The sequence below is a fragment of the Schistocerca nitens genome, chromosome 7, assembly GCF_023898315.1.
Source record: "Schistocerca nitens isolate TAMUIC-IGC-003100 chromosome 7, iqSchNite1.1, whole genome shotgun sequence".
Lineage (NCBI taxonomy): Eukaryota > Metazoa > Arthropoda > Insecta > Orthoptera > Acrididae > Schistocerca > Schistocerca nitens.
This window is the reverse complement of record NC_064620.1, coordinates 189,718,572-189,737,028: the sequence shown is the minus strand read 5'-3', so window position 1 is coordinate 189,737,028 and position 18,457 is coordinate 189,718,572. Positions and strand designations below refer to the sequence as shown.

Sequence of the window (18,457 nt, the reverse complement as noted above, 5' to 3'; positions counted from 1 at the left end):
ACATAGGTAGAGAAAGGAGAAACATGATTATTAGGTGATAGGAAAGTCGGCCAATCATTTATGAAGAGTGAGGGCAAAAGGCAAAAGGCGAAGTGTAAGTCGGCCATTAAGTAGTATTTATGGGCGAAATGGTTTCCGCCAACTATTTTATGAATTACAAGGCAGTAGACATATTGTCTACACAAGACACAATACTGATACGGAAATCTCATGAAAGTCGTGAACTTAGTAAATACGGTTTAAAAAGCAGTCCACGTAATATGAAGTATAGAGAGTAATGACACACACTGGTTTTAAATGTGAAAGAAATGTACAATAAAGGTCTAGCTAAGAATAAGATTATCAGCCCCTAAATATTACGAAGTCACATAATGCTCGTATATGAAAGCCAGAAGAATATACACAGTTATTAGATGAATGCAGTTCCCCTGGTACAGTTTGTAGGAAGTGACACACAAGTATAGAAAGAATGATACTTCATATGGTAGAATGAAGCAATGTTTTGGTAAAGGAGTGTTTGTGCCTTATGCTTAAAGCAAAATTCTAAAATGTTCTCTCAATGTACCTGTGAATCGCAGTTGTAAGCCTCTGCATATAAGGTTTCAAGAGCATAGAAGGAGAAGCTGGGTAGCGGCGTGAGTCATTACCGAAGCGCGTCAATGATAACAGACGGTGCGAGCAAGCACCAAGCTCTTAAGAGTCGAAGGGCAATGTGCTAGCTGTATGCGAACAGTGGATACAGCTGTGATCAAAACAAAAACGAAGTTAAACCATTCTCGTGTTAGGATGTAAACAGTGGCATTGTTTATAAACAGCCAAAATCAAAACAAAAATTATGTATTATTTATCTGTAAATGTATTGAAATGTTTCTTTAAAATTTTGTTATTGTTTATTTAATGTTTATTTAAAATTTGTTTACGCTTGAGGAATTTAATTTGAGGCATTTTGTATTGTTACACAGAACTGTACTGGAGCTGTACGCTGAGGACGGAGATCGAAGAATGGACTGACAGTTGTTGAACTTAGCACCAGTCCGGAAACTCTGGAGTTTCACAATGCAAGACTACATCATGGGATACAGAATTATCAGTATGGGTTGCTCTTAGGGGCTGCTTGCGTATATTCTGGTAAAAGGCGTGAGTGTAATGATCTTCCATCACTGCATACTCGTATTTGTAGTATGTATAGGTGTAGAGTTTGTTTTATTTGTAACCATGCGAAGTGGGCATTTTTACGACGCATTCAGATTGCTAATTAAGTTCTTAACCGATACCGACCGCAGCTCACAACATGGCTGTCCACCGAGACTGCCGACCGAGCTATGACCTTGCAACCTAACCACATCGCCCACCATTCGAGGTAGGCGCGATCCGACGATCTCCGAAGTTCTTCGTTTGCATTTTTGTTTAGCAACTGTTTTGATTCTGCTGGTAAGTAACACTTTTGAAATAATGGAATGATAGCCTGCTATTGTGAGATGCTTTTTTATGAAATGCAAGCAAATTCACTGTTTAGTTTATCTAATGTTAATAACACAAGTTTATTATTTTGGTGCACTAATTTTGAACACAGCAGCCGATCACGGAAAAAAGACCACAATTTAGGCGACCTTTCTCACGATGTACGTATAGAGTAAACCGTCGGTCATCGATACCTCTCATAATTATGTCCTATTCCCGCTGATGCCTTCTCAACTGCTCTAAGAAAAGGTTCTTGTAACTGTATATGATGGGTGTAAAGCCAGAAATATTATGTAACCCATTCTTCTGAGATTTCGAAGAATTTGGATGTTCTCGCAGGGAACAATCAGTTTCGGAAATAAATGTGTTTTTACTCAAATTCTCATAAAATTTTCAGTTATCTATACCATTCCACTATACTTGTGACTCGTTATTATTTTTCAAAACTTCAATCTGTTTTATATTTTTTCATTTTCCAATTGTTAATTAACTTATTTAATCATATACTTAGATATTTTGTGCTTAGAAAGAACTAATTGCTGCCCTCAATAAATCATTAATTTTTAGTTACTCTTTCTATAGTATTTACATTATTCTTTTAATAGTGGAGATTTCTCTGTACCTTTATGTTATTAGTAGTCTTTTTGTTAATTTACAGTATCATTCCTGCTAGAATACCCTATAGCACTCCACTATCTCCTGCCCAACTTTCAATCACAAACTGCTGTTAAGCTACTATCGTTGCATTGCCGTCCATTAATTTCAACAAAATTTTGTTGTTGTTGTTGTCTTCAGTCCTGAGACTAGTTTGATGCAGCTCTCCATGCTACTCTATCCTGTGCAAGCTTCATCATCTCCCAGTACTTACTGCAACCTACATCCTTCTGAATCTGCTTAGTGTATTCATCTCTTGGTCTCCCTCTACGATTTTTACCCTCCACGCTGCCCTCCAATGCTAAATTTGTGATCCTTTGATGCCTCAGAACATGTCCTACCAAGCGGTCCCTTCTTCTTGTCAAGTTGTGCCACAAACTCCTCTTCTCCCCAATTCTATTCAATACCTCCTCATTAGTTATGTGATCTACCCATCTAATTTTCAGCATTCTTCTATAGCACCACATTTCGAAAGCTTCTATTCTCTTCTTGTCCAAACTATTTATCGTCCATGTTTCACTTCCATACATGGCTACACTCCATACAAATACTTTCAGAAACGACTTCCTCACACTAAAATCTATACCCGATGTTAACGAATTTCTCTTCTTCAGAAACGCTATCCTTGCCATTGCCAGTCTACATTTTATATCCTGTCTACTTCGACTATCATAGTCATCTCCTGATGAAGTAGATAGTGTTGATCTTCGAAAGCTCGAGTTTTAACTATGATTTAATATGGTCTGAATATCAAGGACTGCGATGTCATATCAGAAGTCACGTGCTTCACTGCCTTCTGTGCCCAACACCCTGCTCAGAGGATGATGTTCATGCCAACCACGTGCCTCAGAGGTTGTGCCGGTCTGGATACACGTGATGTGGAGATAAAAATTTACTATATGTGTTGTATTTTCCCAGTCTAATTCATTTATATTTGACTTGATTCTCAGTCTGTTTTGGAAACGAGAACAAATCAAAAAGTATCTGTATAACATCTTTTTTTCCAGTTTGTTGCAACTAAAGTGTAAATCTCCAAGAGATCTCATTTCTCAACATAGTTACCGTGCTTTTCAATGTGCTTGGTCCATCGTTGAACAATCTTTCCGCCACCACTAGAAAAAGAAAATTCGGTTGAGTAAAAGCGCACAAACGGACAGTTACCTTCAATTCTTTATCAGAAACGAATCGATGGCCTCTACAACCACTTTGAGTGGACCACCCAAATGCAAATTAAAGAGGGCGAGATCAGGACTGTGTGCAAGACGCTACAACACCTTGAAATGCGTAATCTGAATAATGTGAGCAGTATGGGCGGCGATATTGGACGCACATTGTCACGCAAAGAAAGATGGTTCAAATGGCTCTGAGCACTATGGGACTCAACTGCTGAGGTCATTAGTCCCCTAGAACTTAGAACTAGTTAAACCTAACTAACCTAAGGACATCACAAACATCCATGCCCGAGGCAGGATTCGAACCTGCGACCGTAGCGGTCTTGCGGTTCCAGACTGCAGCGCCTTTAACCGCACGGCCACTACGGCCGGCCGCAAAGAAAGAACACTGCTTGACAGCAGTCCTCGACGTTTGTTTCAAATTGTAGGTTTCAACATATTGCAAAGCATATCACTGTTGACTGTTTACTGTTGCGCTGTTTCCCAGGCGATGTTCCAGTTGGCCCTTATGCTGCCCAGTAAAGCTGTGACGACTGAGTGTTGAATTCCTTTTTGGTTGGAGCTGAGAAGTGTTTCCAATCCGTGCTCTAGAGTTTACTCTCTGGTTCAAAGTGGTGGGTCCCCATATTTCACCTCCAGCATTAATTCGCTTCAGAAACATTTCCCTTTTATTACCACGACAGTCCACTAGCTGCGGACAGATTATGAACTGTTCAATCTGCTGATAAACACTTCGCCGAGGTAGCGCATTGCCACTGTATTGGGCTGAAAGATTTTTATGGACTTCATCTCACACCACAAAAAAACTGGTTACGGAACGCTGTTCTTCACTGTTGCAAGCGGTGAGTGTTGCAGCTACATTTACTTCGCAGGAGCGCAAATCGAACTGATAAGACACTGTTGAAACCTGCCCCAAGCGACGATAAGGCTGCCATATAATGACTAGGGAGCGCACTAATCCGTAATACCAACCTAAATGTAGTTAGAACGAAATTGTAGATACTTATTCACTTACCCTCGTATGTTATTGTCTCGATGGTGTAATAATAACATTTATTTATATCTGGAAGGGGCTACAAGCGCGAGAGCAGCCAAGTACTTACCGCCGAGGCAGCCAGCGACGAAGTCGAGCGCCATGATGTCGCAGGTGGTGGTTCAGTCGGGTTCAGATCACCAGGGCGTCTCCTCTGAATATCGCTTGGCGGCCAAGAAGCGCGGTCTGGCTTCGCGAGGCTCCGAGGCAGCGGCTACCAGCCTGTGGCAAAGGAGGACAGTCATGCAACATCCATAGTAGGCAAACGTAACTCTAAACTAGGCCATGTTGTTGTCTGTAGTTGAGTGTGTGACTGTTGTTAGTGTCAGTCCGAAGGCTGGTGTGATGTCGCTGCCCTTTCCATCTTAGGTCAAGTCTTTCCATCTATAGACGAAGAAATCCACTAGTGTAGGATTACACTACTGGTGACAAATCCCTGGAGATCTGCAGGGCAAGCAGATGCCAGGGTAAAATTCATAGGAAGACTCTTACGGAAATATAGATCCACCAAAGAAGTGGCTTATAAACCAGTTGTCCGACCGAGTCTTGAGTATTGCTCATCAGTCTGCGACTCTTACCATGTAGAATTAATAGAAGAGATAGACACCACCCAGCGAAGAGCGGCGCGTTTCGTCACGGGATCGTTTAGTCGGCGAAAGAGTGTTAACAGAGATGCTCAAGAAACTCCAGCTGCTGAGGCTATAGGAGAAGCGTTGCGTATCACGGAGATGTTCATTACTGTAATTCCAAGACAGGACGTTCGAACAAGAGCAATATATTGCTTCCTCCCATATACGTCTCGTGAAATAACCAAAAAGAGAAAATCCGAGAAATTAGAGCTAATACGGAGGTTAAGTGACAATTGTTCTTCACAAGCGCCATGGAACAGGAAAGGGGAATCAGATAGTAGTATCTAAAGCATCCTCCGACACACACCGGAAGGTAGCTTGCGGAATATAGATATATATGGCTACTAGATGTATTGGCTACTGCGCCCTACAATTGTTTGTATCTATTTATTCAGTCCTTGATCTCCCTTTGTAGTTTCCAGCTTCCACACTACTCTAAGTTACCAGTTTAACTTTTCTCGAATGCTCAAGTGTCCCTATCGATCTATCCATTCTTTTAGTCAAGTTAATAACGATTTTCCCTACATTAAAACAGTTCCTCCTCAATAATATCCACTCACCTGTAATACATTTTGAGAACTTGTCTTATATATTGTTTATAGTTCACCTTTCACTTCCATATAAGCATACACCACAACTACATGTACACAGCAATCCACTTTATGTGTTTCAGATACCACTTCGCCGCGCGGAGTAGCCGCGGGGTCTAAGGCGTTCGCGTGGCTCCCTCCGTCCTCCCTCGGGCATGGGTGCGTGTGTTGTCTTTAGCGTAAGTTACGTTAAGTTAGATTAATTAATGTGTAAGCCCTGGGACCAATGACCTCAGCGGTTTGGTCGGGACCGATGAAATGGTTCAAATGGCTCTGAACACTATGTGACTTACCTGTTGTGGTCATCAGTCCCCTAGAACTTAGAACTACTTAAACCTAACTAACCTAAGAGCATCACACACATCCATGACCTCAGCAGTTTGGTCCTCTAGTCCTTACCACAAATATCCAAATTTCAGATAACACTTCCTCTCTTTCTCGCTCCCCCTTTCCCAGTTCAGTTCACGAAGGGCGCGTGGGAACAAGGGACCTGTAATAAAAAACCGTATGAGCTCTAATGTCTCGGATTTTCTCGTTGTGGTCATTTCGCAGACGTATGTCAGAATCCGCAATGTATTGCCCGACTCTTCCTGGAACCTACGCTCTTGGTTTTTCAACAGTAAACCCTTCTGTGATGCACAACGCCTCTCTCATAACTCCAAGCAAATGAGATTTTTTTTTTCTGAGAAAATATCTCAAAGCGCATAAATTTATATCTGATGTTGACATACAGGATGAACCAGAATTTTCAGAGTTAGTAGCACAGACGAAAACAAGTAAAAAAATCTAGTAAAAGTATGCACTAAAATGCTTAGCGCACTTCTTCGTCAGCACTACTGTGATACACCTCTTTTATTGCAAGATCTTTGCTTTCCATATTCTGGTAGGAGGTAGTATGGACCAAAACAAGGAAAAAATTATTCAGGAACATTGGCTCTAGAAGGCATACCTTAAGAACTATGAGAACTTACTCAGTGGAAGAAATGTCTTTCACAGTAGCTTTCGAGGTATGCACTTTAGCGCCCATGTTTACTGGACATTTTTCCATGTTTTCGTCCATAACTTCACCTCTCAAAATATGAAAGGCAAAGAGCTTTCAGTAGAATAGCCGTGTCTTCCAGTAGCGAAGATGAACTGCTCATAGTTCTTAACGTATGCATTTTAGAGCCCATGTTTACTAGACTTTTTTTATACATACTACTACCCCTGAAAGTTTGTCGGTGGAGTTCTGGTTCACCTTGTATTTCTCGTTTCCAGGAAAGCTTTCTTTCTATTGTAAGCATACATACATTGATCTGGCCTTGTAACACTAACCAAACCGGCCTTGCTGTGCTGGTACTGCGAACGGCTGAAAGCAAGGGAAAACTACAGCCGTAATTTTTCCCGAGGGCATGCAGCTTTACTGTATGGTTAAATGATGATGTCGTTCCCTTGGGTAAAATATTCCGGAGGTAAAATAGTCGCCCATTCGGATCTCCGGGCGGGGACTACTCAAGAGGATGTCGTTATCAGGAGAAAGAAAACTGGCGTTCTACGGATCGGAGCGTGGAATGTCAGATCCCTTAATCGGGCAGGTAGGTTAGAAAATTTAAAAAGGGAAATGGATAGGTTAAAGTTAGATATAGTGTGAATTAGTGAAGTTCGGTGGCAGGAGGAACAAGACTTTTGGTCAGGTGAATACAGGGTTATAAACACAAAATCAAATAGGGGTAATGCAGAAGTAGGTTTAATAATGAATAGGAATGCGGGTAAGCTACTACAAACAGCATAGTGAACGCATTATTGTGGCCAAGATAGATACGAAGCCCACGCCTACCACAGTAGTACAAGTTTATATGCCAACTAGCTCTGCAGATGACGAAGAAGAAATTGAAGAAATGTATGATGAAATAAAATAAATTATTCAGATAGTGAAGGGAGACGAAAATTTGATAGTCATGGGTGACTGGAGTTCAATAAAAGCAAGAGTAGGAAAAGGGAGAGAAGGAAATGTAGTAGGTGAATATCGAATGGGGGTAAGAAACGAAAGAGGAAGCCGCCTGGTAGAATTTTGCACAGAGCACAACTTAATCATAGCTAACGCTTGGTTCTAGAATCATAAAAGACTGTATACATGGAAGAAGCCTGGAGATACTGACAGGTTTCAGATAAATTATATAATAGTAAGACAGAGATTTAGGAACCAGGTTTTAAATTGTAAGACATTTCCAGGGGCAGATGTGGACTCTGACCACAATCTGTTGGTTATGAACTGTAGATTAAAACTGAAGAAACTGCAAAAAGGTGGGAATTTAAGGAGATGGGACCTGGATAAACTGAAAGAACCAGAGGTTGTAGAGAGTTTCAGGGAGAGCATAAGGGAACAATTGACAGGAATGGGGGAAAGAAATACAGTAGAAGAAGAATGGGTAGCTCTGAGGCATGAAGTAGTGAAGGCAGCAGAGGATCAAGTAGGTAAAAAGACGAGGGCTAATAGAAATCCTTGGGTAACAGAAGAAATATTGAATTTAATTGATGAAAGGAGAAAATATAAAAATGCAGTAAATGAAGCAGGCAAAAAGGAATACAAACGTCTCAAAAATAAGATCGACAGGAAGTGCAAAATGGCTAAGCAGGGATGGCTAGAGGACAAATGTAAGGATGTAGAGGCTTATCTCACTAGGGGTAAGATAGATACTGCCTACAGGAAAATTAAAGAGACCTTTGGAGAAATGAGAACCACTTGTATGAATATCAAGAGCTCAGATGGAAACCCAGTTCTAAGCAAAGAGGGGAAAGCAGAAAGGTGGAAGTAGTATATTGAGGGTCTACACAAGGGTGATGTACTTGAGGACAATATTACAGAAATGGAAGAGGATGTAGATGAAGATGAAATGGGAGATATGATACTGCGTGAAGAGTTCGACAGAGCACTGAAAGACCTGAGTCGTAACTAATCCTCAGGAGTAGACAACATTCCATTAGAACTACTGTCAGCCTTGGGAGAGCCAGTCTTGACAAAACTATACCATCTGGTGAGCAAAATGTATGAGACAGGCGAAATACCCTCAGACTTCAAGAAGAATATAATAATTCCAATCCCAAACAAAACAGGTGTTGACAGATGTGAAAATTACCGAACTATCAGTTTAATAAGTCACGGCTGCAAAATACTAACGCGAATTCTGTACACACGAATGGAAAAACTGGTAGAAGCCGACCGCGGGGAAGATCAGTTTGGATTCCGTAGAAATATCGGGACACGTGAGGCAATACTGACCCTACGACTTATCTTAGAAGCTAGATTAAGAAAACGCAAACCTACATTTCTGGCATTTGTAGACTTAGAGAAAGCTTTTGACAATGTTGACTGGAATACTCTTTCAAATTCTAAAGGTGGCGAGGGTAAAATACAGGGAGCGAAAGGCTATTTACAATTTGTACAGAAACCAGATGGCAGTTATAAGAGTGGAGGGGCATGAAAGGGAAGCAGTGGTTGGGAAGGGAGTGAGACAGGGTTGTAGCCTCTCCTCGATGTTATTCAATCTGTATATTGAGCAAGCAGTAAAGGAAACAAAAGAAAAATTCGGAGTAGGTATTAAAATTCATGGAGAAGAAGTAAAAACTTTGAGGTTCGCCGATGACATTGTAATTCTGTCAGAGACAGGAATGGACTTGGAAGAGCAGTTGAACGGAATGGACAGTGTCTTGAAGGGAGGATATAAGATGAACATCAACAAAAGCAAAGCGAGGATAAATAGTTTGGACAAGAAAAGAATAGAAGCCTTTGAAATGTGGTGCTACAGAAGAATGCTGAAGATTAGCTGGGTAGATCACGTAACTAATGAGGAAGTATTGAATAGGATTGGGGAGAAGAGGAGTTTGTGGCACAACTTGACAAGAGAAGGGATCGGTTGGTTGGAGATGTTCTGAGGCATCAAGGGATCACCAATTTAGTATTGGAGGGCAGCGTGGAGGGTAAAAATCGGAGAGGGAGACCAAGAGATGAATACACTAAACAGATTCAGAAGGATGTAGGTTTCAGTACGTATTGGGAGATGAAGAAGCTTGCACAGGATAGAGTAGCATGGAGAGCTGCATCAAACCAGTCTCAGGACTGAAGACCACAACAACAACAACAACAACAACATATTTTATGAAATATTGATATGCTTTCATATAACGTTGTATTTTAAACAACAGACTAAAGGGCAAGAATTTATATACCTTACTTCTTATAAAACAAAATTTGCATATTTTTAAATACCTTACTTTTTATAAAAAAAATTTGCATATTTTATATTGTTGTCTTTAACCAATAAAAATGTTTATAAAGTTATTTTTCGATTGAAATACAAGCGCGATACAATCGATAGCTTATCGATACATCGATAACTTTCAAAACCGCTTCTTTAATATCGTATGTGTTAGCTATCGATGTTTATGTAACACTAGTCTTCACGCCTTTTTTGTGGCCTTACTACTTTCTTCTAGAAAGCATTGGCTATTTGCCTGTCTCATGGTTAGTACTCGCAAGAATCTTAACAAGTCAAAAGAATGTTCTTCACTTTAGGTGTCTTGTTTCGACTTCGGTTTTTTAGTGTTTTGTCAAACTGTGTTTGCAGTATCAAACTGTCATTTCATTTTCCACTTCCTTTTCCTCTTTTCCTAATATTGTCCTGAACTTACTGTCTTTTTTATAGCCCCTCTCCGTATTCTTCCCACCTTTCAGCTTTCTATACTATTCTTCGTACTGACTTGGTACCTGACCTCTTGAAGATCATTCAGCAGCTTTTTTTCACCAAAGCTCTCTTTAATGGTCCTGTGAGTGGTACTGCCTTTTCCGTAGTCAAGGATGCTTCGACATCTTTGCATTTCTGCTCTAGCCATTCCTGCCTTGCACTTCATATCAGTTACCTTATTTTGTGTCTATATTCTGTTTCGTGTGTCTCATTATCTGCATCTTCATGCTTCCTCCTTTCATAAATCTAACTTAATATATCTTGCGTTATCCAAGGGCATCTGCCGGATCTTCTCTTTCTTCCTGTTTTCTCTGCTCTCTCCACTAATTCATCTCTCAAAGTTACCCACTCCTTTTCTGCTGTATCTGCTTCCCTGTTTCAGTGAGTCGTTGCCTAATGCTCCCTATGAAAATTTCATGAATACTTGTTGTTTAAGCGTATACCGGCCCAGCCTCATTAATTTCTTAACTTCTTTCACAGTTCTTCAGCTTTAGTTTTAATTTCATACTAATATTTATGAGCATGATCTGCATCTGCTCTTGGACTTTTTTGCAGTTCAAATATTAGTGTAATACGAAGCACAGAAACCGAGCCAGTCATCTATGGAACCAGGGATTAACTAATTAAAGATGTGGACGATGATAACACTGAACACAGTATTAAAGTGAAGTCTATACACTGAGGTGACAAAAGCCATGGGATGGCGGTAGGTACGTATACAAATAGCGGTAGTGTCACGTACACACGGTATAAAAGGGCAGTGAATTGGCGAAGCTGACATTTGTACTCAAATGATTCATGTGAAAATATTTCCGATGTGATTATGGCCGCACGACGGGAATTAACAGGCTTCCAACACGAAATGGTAGTTGGAGCTAAACGTGTGGTAAATTCCATTTCGGAATTCGTTAAAGAATTCTACTTTCAGAGACCCAGTGTCAAGAGTGTGCCGAGAATACCAAATTTCAGGCATTACGTCTCAGCACGGATAACGCAGTGGCCGACGGCCTTCACTTAACGACAGAGAGCAGCGGCGTTTGCGTAGAGTGGTCAGTGCTAACAGACAAGCAATACTGTGTGAAATAACAGCATAAATAAATGTGGAACGTACGAATAACGTATCTGCTAGGACAGTGCGACGAAATTTGGCGTTAGTGGGCTATTGCAGCAGACGACTGACGCGAATGTGTTTGCTAACAGCCCGACATCGCCTGCAGCGGCCCTCCTAGGCTTGCGATCATATCGGTTGGACCCTAGACTACTGGGAAACCGTGACCTGCTCTGGTGATTACCTATTTCAGTTGGTAAGAGCTGATGATAGGGTTCGAGTGCCGCGCAGACCCCACGCAGCTACGGACCCAAGTTGCGAATAAGGCAGTGTGCAAGCTGGTGATCGCTCCATAATGGTGTGGAATATGTTTCCATGGAACGGACTAGGTCCTCTGGTCGAACTGAACCTATTATTGACTGTAAATGGTTATGTTCGGATGATTGGAGGCCATTTGCAGCCAGTCATGGACTCCATGTTCAACGATGGAATTTTTGTGCATGACAGTGCTTCATGTCACCGAGCCACAATTGTTCTCAATTGGTTTGAAGAACGTTCTGAGAAATGAGTTGTTCACCCAGATAGCCCGACATGAATCCCATGGAACATTTATGCGACATAATCGAGAGGCCCGTTCGTGCACAAAATCCTGCACCGCCATCACTTCCGCAATTATGGCAGCATGGCTCAGTATTTGTGTAGGGGACTTCTAGCGACTTGCTGAGTGCATCCCACGTCTATTTGCCAGGTAAAAGGAGGTCTGACACGATATTGGGAAGAATCCCATGACTTCTGTCACCTCAGTGAAAACCCCACTCAGACCTCGATTTTGGCACTCCACTGTATCCAAATTCGGAAAGGATGTCTTCCAACGTTTCAGTACTAAAACAGAGTTTAGAACAAGCTACTAATTCATCACCGTTTCTCCGCCCCAGAAACCAGCGTGCGGTTGCAAGTTAGTCTGCCTCAGCTTTCTTTTTCCTTCAACAGCTGTTGCTTGTTTACCTGAAGAAATATTCTACTCATGTTAAAATGTCCGCCGGTCTACTCTGTACTCGAGCTTAAAAACAGCTACAAGTCTAGAGCTTGCACCTGCGCTGTTATTGTGGTCTTAACCCCGAAGACTGTTTTGATGCAGATCTTCACGCCAGCCTATCGTATGTAAGCCTCTTCAACTCCGAATAATTACTGCTATCTGCTTGCTGTATTCATCTCTTGATCTCCCACATTACAATTTTTAACTCCCGTACTTTCCTTCATCGTCAATTTGAAGATTCCTTAATACCTCATGATATGTCCTACCACCCGAACCCTTCTTTTGTTCAAGTTGTGCCATAAATTTCTTTTTTCTCAATTATATTCAATACTTCATTAGCTATTCGATCTGTCTCAACATTAGAAGTCTTCTGTACCACTGCATTTCAAAAGCTTTTATTCTCTTCTTGTCTGAACTGCTAGGCGTCTCCATTCACATCTTTACTGGGGTAAACTCCGTATAAATCTTAGAGAGACGATTTCCTAACATTTAAATTACATTCCATGTGACAAGTTCCCCTTTTTGAGTAAGCTTTTTCTTGCTATAGCCAGGGTATACTTTATATCCTCTCTACTTCAGCCATCATCAGTTCTTTTGTTGCCAAATTAGCAAAATTCCTGTACTACTTTCAGTGTCTCATTTGTTATCTAATTCGATCAGCATCGTCTGATGTAATTCAACTACATTCCATTACCCTTGTTTCATTTTTCCTCATGTTCATCTCATAACCTCTTCTCAAGACACTATCCATGCTGTTCAATTGCTCTTCAAGTCCTTTGCTGTCTCTGACAAAATTCTGTCATCGGCAGACCTCAAAGTTTTTATTTTTTCTCTCTGAAATTTAATTTCTTTTCTGCTTGCTTATTGTACAGACTGGATAATATCGGGTATATGCTACAAAACCTGTCTCGCTCCCTTCTCAGCGACTGCTTTGCTTCCTTGCCTTCCGATTCTTGTAACTGCAATTTGTCTTCTGTACAAGCTGTAAATAACCTGCCTCTGTATTTTATCCCTACCACCTTCAGCAATTTAAAAAGTGTATTTCAGTCAATGTTGTCAAAAGTTTTCTCTAAACTTACAAATGCCGTAAACAGGCGCTCGCCATTCCTTAACCCATGTTCTAAAAGAAGCCTCGTGTTCTCCTAGATTTCTCCAAGAGCCAAACTGATCTTCGCCGAGCTTGGCCTCTACCAATTTTTCCATTCTTCTTGTCAGTAATGCGTAATCACGATTTACTGAACTGATGATTCAGTAGTATCCACACTTGTCAGCACCTCACTTCTTTGGAATTAGCATTATTTCGTTTTTCTTGAAGTTTGATGATATTTCACCTGTCTCACACCACTAGGTATAGTTTTGTCATGGTTAGCTCTACCAAGGCTATGAATAGTTCTGACGGAATGTCGTCTATTCCTGGGGCCTAGAATCGTCTTAGATCTTTCTGCGCTCTAACAAATTATTCTCACAGTATCAGATATCCCATTTCATATTTATCTAGGTCCTTTCCAAGTTCCATGATATCTCTTTCATCTCCCTTGTTATAAACCCCTACATACTCCTTCCACCTTTCAGTTTTCCCTTCTTTGCTTAGGATTGGTTTTCCATCTGAGCTCTTGATATACATACAGCTGCTTCATGTTAGTATTTTGCCAACATGACTATTTAAACTGACAGTTCGGTAATATTCACATCTGTCCGTAACTGATTTCTTTGAAATTGGAATTATTGGATTCTTCTTGAACTTTGCGAGTGTTTCGCCTGTTTCATAAATCTTGCACAGCAGGTGGTATAGTTTTATCATGACCAGCTCTCTCAAGATCTCAATAACTCTGTGGGAATACCATCTACTCTAGGGCATTACAGCGAGATAATTTTTCAGTGCTAAGTCAAATTCTTTTTACAGTATCATATCTCACATCTTATTTTCATTTACTGTCTTCTTCCTTTCTACAATACTGTCTTCAAGTTCATTTCATTTGCATAACCCTTCGAAATGTTTCTTCCGCCTTTCAGCTTTCCTTTCTTTAGTAGAGATTTTCCATCTGAATTCTTGATGTTCATGCAGCTCTTCCCAAGTCTCCAAAGATCTCCGTAACTTTCCTATAGGCTGCATTTGTAGTTCCCCTAATTGTGCATGCTTATACAACCGTGCATTTGTCCTCTAGCTATTCCTACTCAGCCATTTTGCACTTTCTGTTCTACCATTTTTAGAATCCATATCTCAATAAATTGCATCTGGCGAAAAAAGTGTGACAGTAGTCTGAAATCTGAAACTTGAGTTCTAGTAGCCCCCACTTTTTCGTCTTCTGTAAGGGTTTGCTTGTATTGCAGAAGTAACTGAACAATGAATCACATTTGTAAGTGCGGAGTTGTAAAGAATTAGGTTTGCACAGATAGCGACCGAAATAAAGGAGCGAGAGTGCTATGGTGTCACATAGCCATATTCTGTCGTAAAGCTCTAAGGAGCATTATCAGTATTGTCTTGAGTAACCGTAACATAGCGCACTGAGTTTTTGAATTTCGCCTAAGAAGAGAGTGAATGATCAAGACTTTGGGATTTTCACGTCATTTTACGTTTTTTATTTGGCAGTCACATTCCTGAGATGAACAGTTTTCCCATTTCGTGAAATTAAATTTCCACGTATATAAAGCTTTGGACTACGTCAATATAATCGCTGATCGCTTAAAGGCTCATCATCAGTTACGGCTTTTTCCAGTGGAATAACAGAATAATAATCTGTAACTCAAGGACAGGGTTATCCTCAGTGGCTCGTTAAGCATAAATTCCATTTGCTTGTCTGTTGTCCAGTTTCACCAGATATCACTTCTCTCGAATACTTCTGGTTCTTTTCCAAGGGGCGACTCGAGATCGTTAACTGCCCCATTGTTTGGAGGTTTGTAATGATATTGAGACAACAAAATCTTTGGTCTACTCTTTGCTCAAGTAAGTGCTTATAAAGAACTTGGTGTGCAATGCCAATATTTTTTAGCCGTGAGATATGCTCTTCGGTCGTCTTCGTAAAAACAACAGCACAAGTCCATGGCCGCTAGCATCTAACTGTACATTATTTTATATTCAGCTTAGTGGAGTGCTGAGCTGTATTGACCTGAAAACACGCCAGCGTTTAGATAACATTTCAACTAACCACTTTCATATTGTTCAGTTTGTTGTTTTTGGCACCTTAAAATCTCTAGATGAGGTTTTTGCTCACGTTGATTGGAAACTCCAGTGGTACTCTTTTCTCAGAAGATGAGGTATGTTGACTAAGTAGGCCTAACATATGGTTTTATCTACTCCCGAAGATTAATCAGGTGGAATCAATGACGATGTTATTTCTTGGACGCGACAGTCACACATATTTACGACTATCGAGGTATGTGGTCCACTGAACTGTACCTATTCGGTCAAATGGTTTTCATTTATTGCCTTACTATAGCCTGTTTGATCCAACGTTGAGTCATCAGTTTCCTGAAGGGTTAGATTCAGCCCAGCACAAATTCCTTTCTTGTAGCAACCTGCTCATCTCAGAGTAGCACTTGCTCCATAAGTCCTCAACTATTTGTTGGTAAATCTATATCTATGGCACCACATTTCAAACGCTCTTCTTCCCCGATTTATCATAGTTCGTAAGTGCTACTACACAGTGCTGTGCTCCAAAGGTACTATCCCAGAAATTTCCTCCTTAAATTAGGCTCTATGTGTGATACTAGTAGACGTTTTTTTCGCCAGGTATCACTGGGTTTACTTGGGCTCTTAAAACCGGATTTCGTACACCGATTTCCCAATCCGCCTTTGGTTGATCATATAACAACTCCAAAATCGACTCTGGAAGTCCGCTTCTTGCTGCCGGTTTTCCACTTCCACAATCGATTTTCGCTACCATGTAAAAGCACAACCGTTTTTCAAACGTGCTTGGCCTGTCAGGTTACAACCTACGAGGGCCGTTCAGAAAGTAACCTCCGGTTGATTTAAAAAAATACACCAAGTTAAATAAAAATATTTTAATATATACATCTTACAACTACATCTTTGCACTATTTTTCTACATAGTCTCCATAGCGATTGAGGCACTTATCGTATCTCTTCACAAGCTTTGAAATTCCTTCTGCATAAAAATCACCCGCTTGTGCCTGGAGCCAGCCTGTGACCGCATCTTTGAGCTCTTCGTCGTCATCAAACCGCTGTGACCCGAGCCATTTCTTCAAATGCATGAAGAGGTGATAATCACTTGGCGCCAGGTCTGGGCTGTAAGGTGGATGGTTGATAACGTCCCACTTGAAGGACTCAAGAAGGGCCGTTGTTCTGCGAGCAGAGTGAGGACGGGCGTTATCGTGCAAAAAAACGATACCGGAAGTCAGCATACCACGGCGTTTGTTCTGTATAGCCCGTCGTAACTTTTTTATTGTTTCACAGTACACGTCTTGATTAATGGTCGTACCACGTTCCATGAATTCAACCAACAACACCCCTTTGGCATCCCAAAACACCGTTGCCATCAGTTTTCTGGCAGAAAAATCTTGCGAGGCTTTTCTTGGTTTGGTAGGCGAATTTGAATGTGCCCACATCTTTGATTGTTCTTTTGTCTCAGGGTTCACGTACTTAATCCAGGTTTCGTCACCGGTCACGATTCTGTTTAACAATGGTTCTCCTTCGTCCTCATAACGTGACAGAAAGTCTAATGCAGAGGCCATTCTTTGAGTTTTGTGGTGGTCAGTAAGAATTTTGGGCACCCATCATGCACAGAACTTACGGTAACCCAATCTTGCTGTCACTATCTCGTACAAGAGAGTCTTAGAAATCTGTGGAAAACCAGTAGACAACTCCGACATTGAGAAACGTCGATTTTCACGAACTTTTGCATCAACTGTCTGAACGAGTTCGTCAGTCACCAATGATGGTCTACCACTCCTCTCTTCATCATGAACGTTTTCTCGTCCACTTTTAAATAAACGTACCCATTCACGGACAACTCCTTCACTCATAACTCTTGGTCCGTACTTGGCACAAAGCTCACGATGAATAGCTGCTGCAGAATATCTTTTGGCTGTAAAAAACCCTATGACAGCACGCACTTCACATTTGGCGGGGTTTTCTATTGCAGCACACATTTCAAACTGCCACAAAAACTAAACTAGCGCAGGTACGACGTTCACTCGACCACGGCTTGATGCCGACTGACCTGTTGAGTGCGTGAACGCACAGATGGCGTCGCTACTCCCCCCACAACCCGCACTGTGACCAATCGGAGGTTACTTTCTGAACCGCCCTCGTATTTTAAAAATTTCGGATAATATAGACGGAGTGACCTTTTGCACTGTGAAGGAGAAGTAGAGATGTTACACTGAGCATGAAGCTGCATAATTCTAATATCTAACTGAAGAGAAATAGCAATTGTACCGATTAAATCAGAAACTGGAACAGCTGATTTCCAGGCGCTCAATTTGACTGGGCTAGCAAATCTGCTTCAGTTGTTAACATGTAAAGTGACAGCGAAAAACGGTTTCTGAAATTCGATTCTCGTCTTCCGGAAGATATGTCGCATGTAAACGTAGTGAATGGCCTCTTTGTACTATTCGGTTTGATGTTCTCTTTGCTTCGTTTGCCATGTGTTACATTGCTTCCAAAGTAGCAAATTTCTGCTACTACTCATTAGTTTCATCCTTCTCCGGTTTATTTCCAATCCATATTCTGTACTCATTGGGCTGTTAATTCCATTTAGCAGGTTCTGTAAGTCTGTGGTGTACGCAGCCATTAGATGTTTAGTGTTTTGTCGGCTGAACATTTGTCACACGAATTCACGATTTTGTCAGACAATTACAGGTCCTAAAAATCAATAATAATTACAGAATGGTTCCAACGAAACTGTTTCCTGTAGTTCATTCTTCTTGATTCAAAATTATTTCCGAGTGTTAAACTCTACGCTTGTAAAAAAATTATGTTAAAATATTTCAACTGTAATTGGAGAGTGTTACAATAAGATGGTGCAGTGGTCAGCACATTTGACTCGCATTCATGAGAGTGGCGGTTCAAATACCCGTCTGGCCATCCAGATTTAGGTTTTCTTTAACTTCCGTAAATCGCTTAAGACAAATGCCGAGCTCGTTCCTTTGAG

At 40.9% G+C, this 18,457-nt stretch overlaps 1 protein-coding gene across 1 annotated transcript in view; it reads right to left on the bottom strand.

The window, feature by feature from the left end:
• LOC126194890 (mitochondrial basic amino acids transporter-like) overlaps window positions 1-18,457 on the bottom strand; it is a 268,011-nt gene that overhangs the window by 201,168 nt on the left and 48,386 nt on the right. The window contains exon 2 of the mRNA XM_049933239.1: window positions 4,391-4,542. Within this exon, the coding sequence (XP_049789196.1) occupies window positions 4,391-4,424 (34 nt within the window). The 5' untranslated portion in view covers window positions 4,425-4,542. The remainder of the gene's footprint in view (window positions 1-4,390; window positions 4,543-18,457) is intronic.